At 36.4% G+C, this 4,754-nt stretch overlaps 1 protein-coding gene across 1 annotated transcript; it reads right to left on the minus strand.

Annotated features, from left to right (window-relative positions):
• Positions 1-6: 6 nt before the first annotated feature.
• Positions 7-4,748, minus strand: LOC106110387 (the record flags this gene model as incomplete). The annotated part of the gene is made up of 10 exons (XM_013292214.1): positions 4,654-4,748; positions 4,177-4,298; positions 3,971-4,071; positions 3,479-3,659; positions 2,879-2,995; positions 2,312-2,375; positions 1,504-1,682; positions 568-676; positions 452-498; positions 7-43 (listed from the first exon to the last, which is right to left on the minus strand). Coding segments are annotated over exons 2-10 (918 nt in total), but the record flags the coding sequence as incomplete, so codon positions are not given.
• Between the last annotated feature and the right edge of the window lie 6 nt (positions 4,749-4,754).

Raw genomic sequence — 4,754 nt, forward strand, 5'->3', positions numbered from 1 at the left:
CGTCGCCCACCCGCCAGCCTCCCCGCACGCGTTCACTACACGCCTAACAACACATAACAATTAAGACCTGTCCCACAATTCTTGTAAACTATCAAATAACAATCCAACGTATAAAATATGTGATGGAAATATAGGATTTTGGTATTCTGACAGTGACGTTATTTTTAAACTATCTGATCCTCTATAGTAACTAGTGGTGGGTCAGGCCCATATACTTTTTAATTTAATTTCGATAAAACAAAATTTATTTTTACCCGACTTATGGCCAGTTTAACTGTCAGTTTTTTTTTGATTCGATAAATTCTTGAAATATTCCGAACTACGCGACTCGAGTATTAAAACATTGAAATTAAGTTTAACCTAACACTAATGAATCACTAGGCAATGAAAAAATAAATAAAAACTACAGCAACCCGGGATTACTTGAGAGTTATTGTTTTTTTTTTAATACCTGCAAATGGGGTTCTCTGGATGTGGGTTTACAGTGATTTTTCCGATCTGAAAAAAAAAATGTAAATCAAGCAAAGTGTATTAAAAACTAAAACATCTATTTAGAATTATACTTACTACAAGCATGAGTGTGTCGTCGTCCGCGCTCTCAGCCCCATGTTCTGTAAGTAGCAGCCGCAAGCCACCAGCAGACATGTAGAAGAATGGAAGCTGCCATTCACTGCGACTGAAATTATTACGTAGTTATTAGCATAATGTAGTTTTTTTATAGTATAAGGTGGCAAACGAGCAAGCGGGCCTTGCATTTGGAGTTTTGCCCTTAATTGACGGAGGAAGAGACGGACATAAAAAGAATATTACCCCTTCTTATGCGTTTCCTCCACCGTCAAATCCACTTTTCCTTCCATCCTTCCCTCTTAAAGGTGGAAAGGGAAAGATATTAAAATTAGGCCTCCGTCACCACACATCAGACTGTACGCGGAATTGCTCCCACTTCATGTCTGTCTTCTGTGTGGTCGTGGTAAGCAGTGGTGGCACCGGGCAAGCCGGCCCATTCGTGCAAAGATGTTAAAGCGGTCTTTACCATTGTTAAAAGTTCTAAACACTATTAAGAAACAATTGTTAACTATGAATAAATTATAAAGCATACGATTACATTTAGATAATATAATAGTTTTAATGACTCTACTAGCGTTCGCTTCGCTCTTTCGGTAAATTCAGTTTGCCTGTTTACCACCTTATTACATAAAAAGTAATATGGATGGATGCTTGTTACTTCACATCTCAAAAACAAACTGGATCTTGCTGAAATTTGGCAAAGTTTTAAAACATAATCTGGAAGAACACATACAGCTGAATTCTGAAAAGAATCTCATACTCTTCGCTTTAAGCGTCGCTTCCTATCAGACATCAAAATATTAATATAATTTGGAATTTAATCCTGAGACTAGTTTGTTTCTTTGCTTGACCACGATCATACACTAGTTAAAGTGTGGTCGAAAGACGAACACTTAAGGATAATAGGTTAATTATATTTTCTCGTAAGTGTATTACAGTTGTGTGTGACTGTTGACGTAATGTGTGGGTATGTCCGGGGAGCGCAGGGGGCAGGCGGCGACGCGCGGCCGCAGTAGTTTCAGCACGGCCGCTGCCAGTCGCACCACGCTCGTCTGCACCACCGCCTCTAACGGCGCGAGCGTCACGTACACCTCCCACATACTGTCTAAACCTTGCTGTAAAAAAACAACAAAATAATGAAAACAAACAAATCATGAAGCTTTAATTCGACGGAGATTTTTGTAGCAAAAAAAAATGACTTATTAATAGTCATATTCTTGAATATGAAATAAGTACAGGTTAAATGCCAAAACAAATACTGGATACTATTCGATAGTTAGTTATGGGTTGTTTAACAATATTTGAGTGTCATAAAACCAGGCTTTAGTCTGATTTTTTCATTATTTAAAAGTAGACATAACAAATAGTTCTATAAATAGTAAATACATATTTTAAACTCTACCAGACTTACAAATATACGCGGTATGAAGTTAAACTTAGGAATAAACTGAGTATAAGCAAATATTAGTACTAATTTTGCTTATACTCAGTTTATTCCTAAGTTTAACTTTATACTGCAATTTATTTGGAAGGCTGTAAAAATTTAAAAATAAGACTGCAGTTTGTTTGCTTTTATATCCCTAAATTGAACAACTCTAAAAATCGCTTTATATTATTGTCACCGTTTAATACAAGAGAAAAGTTTGAGGAACGAAATTATTATTAAACATATTTATATTATTACCTTACAAAACAAAACAACTCTTTTCTTAAAGGTCTGAAAGTTCATTTTTGTAAAACTTACAGATTTTTGCTCCAATAACTTAGGGTGGAGCTCCTCTCGCCAGCTGACTGGTAAATTAGATATCCTGAAACAAAAAAAAAAAACAACAAATTATCATATGAAAAGGTTAGTAGGAATGCCATATCACAAAGTATTATGACAGCCATTATTATTTTGTTATTTCTACTTAAGAGCAGTATTCTCACACATTTTGACGTTATCTATACTATTATAATAAAGCGTAAACACACACTTCGTTGTTGCCTAAGATGTCAGCAATTACACCATATTTTTGAATCAGTCTTTTTTTAATAAAAAGCCCTACACTTACGTCACGCTTTAGGCTATACATTTTCACGCCATTACTTAGGTGGTAAACAATTTCAATAAAAACCCTAATGTGGGAAAGAGACCACAAGTTGCTGCCAACATCAAGAAAGCAAGATTGCTAAGGTTTGTCATGTCATTTTGACATTTGCTGTTGATAATTTAACAAATGTAAACAATAAAATAAAAATTTTAAAGTTTCATGCGGATGAAGCCGCACGGGAACACCTAGTATTAGATAAAATAATGGTGTTCACTAACTTTGCTTGCGTTACAGTGAGGGATAAGAAATGGTTGTCTTGTTTGGAGTCAAGAGGCTCCCGAGCCTCCAGTACTCGGCCGCCCATAGCGCCGGCCTCCCATTCATCGCTTTCCGATCTATAAATTATATCAAAAAACATATAAAATAAGTGTATTATTAAACAAACATATAAAATCAATATAATTAGATTTCGCCCGCGACTCTGTCGGCGTAGGATTAAAAAAAAAAGTAGCCTATGTGTTCTTCCAGACTATCCTCCACTATACAAAATTTCATCGAAATCCGTTGTGCTGTTTAGGCTACAAACTCTAAGAAACATCCATTTATGTAAACTTTCGCATTTATAATATTAGTAAGATTTATCTATTTGTACATCAATAATATCAGAACAAATGTGCTGATAGGGGGTAGATTAGTCACAGAATCTAGAAATCTCTTCGGTCTTCCTCTACTTTGTTATAGATAGTTTTAAAATTCCCATGTTCCCAGAACTCATCTTTTTTTTTTATAAGAAAAGGGGTTAAACGATGACGGGAACACAGGGGTGGTCAGATTAACTTTAATTTGTATTATTAGTTATATTCTAGTGGATCAGTTACCGTCTATAATGTCGCAGCGATGCAGAAGCTAGTTTCAGTTTGAGCTGGCTGTAGTGGGGCTGGAGGTCGATTGTCGCGATAATATCGTCCACGTCCGCGGCGAGTCGCGCCTTGCCAGTGGACAGTGCCGCTGTCGCACGAGATATCACCCATTGCACCCACACGAACGTCTTAGTTTCCACTGTAAATACGAAATTATTTCATGCCAATAAAAACTCTTTTCTGGTTGTTTTGCAGCCTAGTGCAATAATGCGGCGATTAAATAATTTGTACTGAAAATTGTATAAAATTGTTTCTTTTATTAATCTCTCTTAACACTAGTCCAAAAGGCTTTTTACTAAAAATATGAGATTTTCTAGAAATGAAGTTTCTTTTTTAATTCGGCGATTTTTTTTTATTCTACGCGCGTGGAGAAGTGAGCTACAGCTTGCATATAAACTAGTGTTTAATTAAATAGTTTTGTCGGTAGTAACGTCTTCTACACAAACTTACATTTAATAGCGCTCGCTTCAAATATTGGAATAAGATCGGAACGATTGTCACTAGGCGTCCTTTCTGACGGAGTTTCTCGTTCCTCTTGCTCCGATACAGATCTGGAATTAAAGGTATTTTAATATTTAAGACATCATATAAAATTTCATATATAACGCCTATAATACAAATAAACCAACCTACAAAGGAAATTAAATACAATTTACCTTATGAGGGATTTGTTAACAGCTATGGGCGTATACGTGGACGTGGGCGTGGCCACAGGGGGGCGACGCAACAACACCGCCATGTGCTTCAAACAGTGCAATGCGTCCGCTAACACGCTCACCTGCATACATTAAACATATTAATATATTACAGCATTTATTACGGTACACAGACGGATATATAACGCGAAATATTCAAAATAGTAATTAAATATTTAAGAACAAAAGACTGGTCTGCCTACACCTCTAGGTCACGGGTATGAGTTATGTTGATGCAAAAGCAACAGAACAGTGCAGTTGTTCTAATCAATATCGTAGAGTAAACAATTATTTCAATATTGTCCAACTTAATTTTAATAGGTATTTTATGACCGATATATCTATCATAGTATTTTTAATTAGATAAAAGTAAATAGGAAAGAAATTGAAAAAAAACTACAGTTTTAAGTTAAGTGTGTATATATGATAAAGGTATACCTGATCTTGGTCTAAATGCAATGTGATGGGGGGCGTGTCCGCGTGTACGTGCACGCCCAGCGACAGCACGGGCCCGCCCGCGGCCGGCACCGCCGTCGGCT

Source organism: Papilio polytes, unplaced genomic scaffold (assembly GCF_000836215.1).
Source record: "Papilio polytes unplaced genomic scaffold, Ppol_1.0 DF820673.1, whole genome shotgun sequence".
Taxonomy (NCBI): domain Eukaryota; kingdom Metazoa; phylum Arthropoda; class Insecta; order Lepidoptera; family Papilionidae; genus Papilio; species Papilio polytes.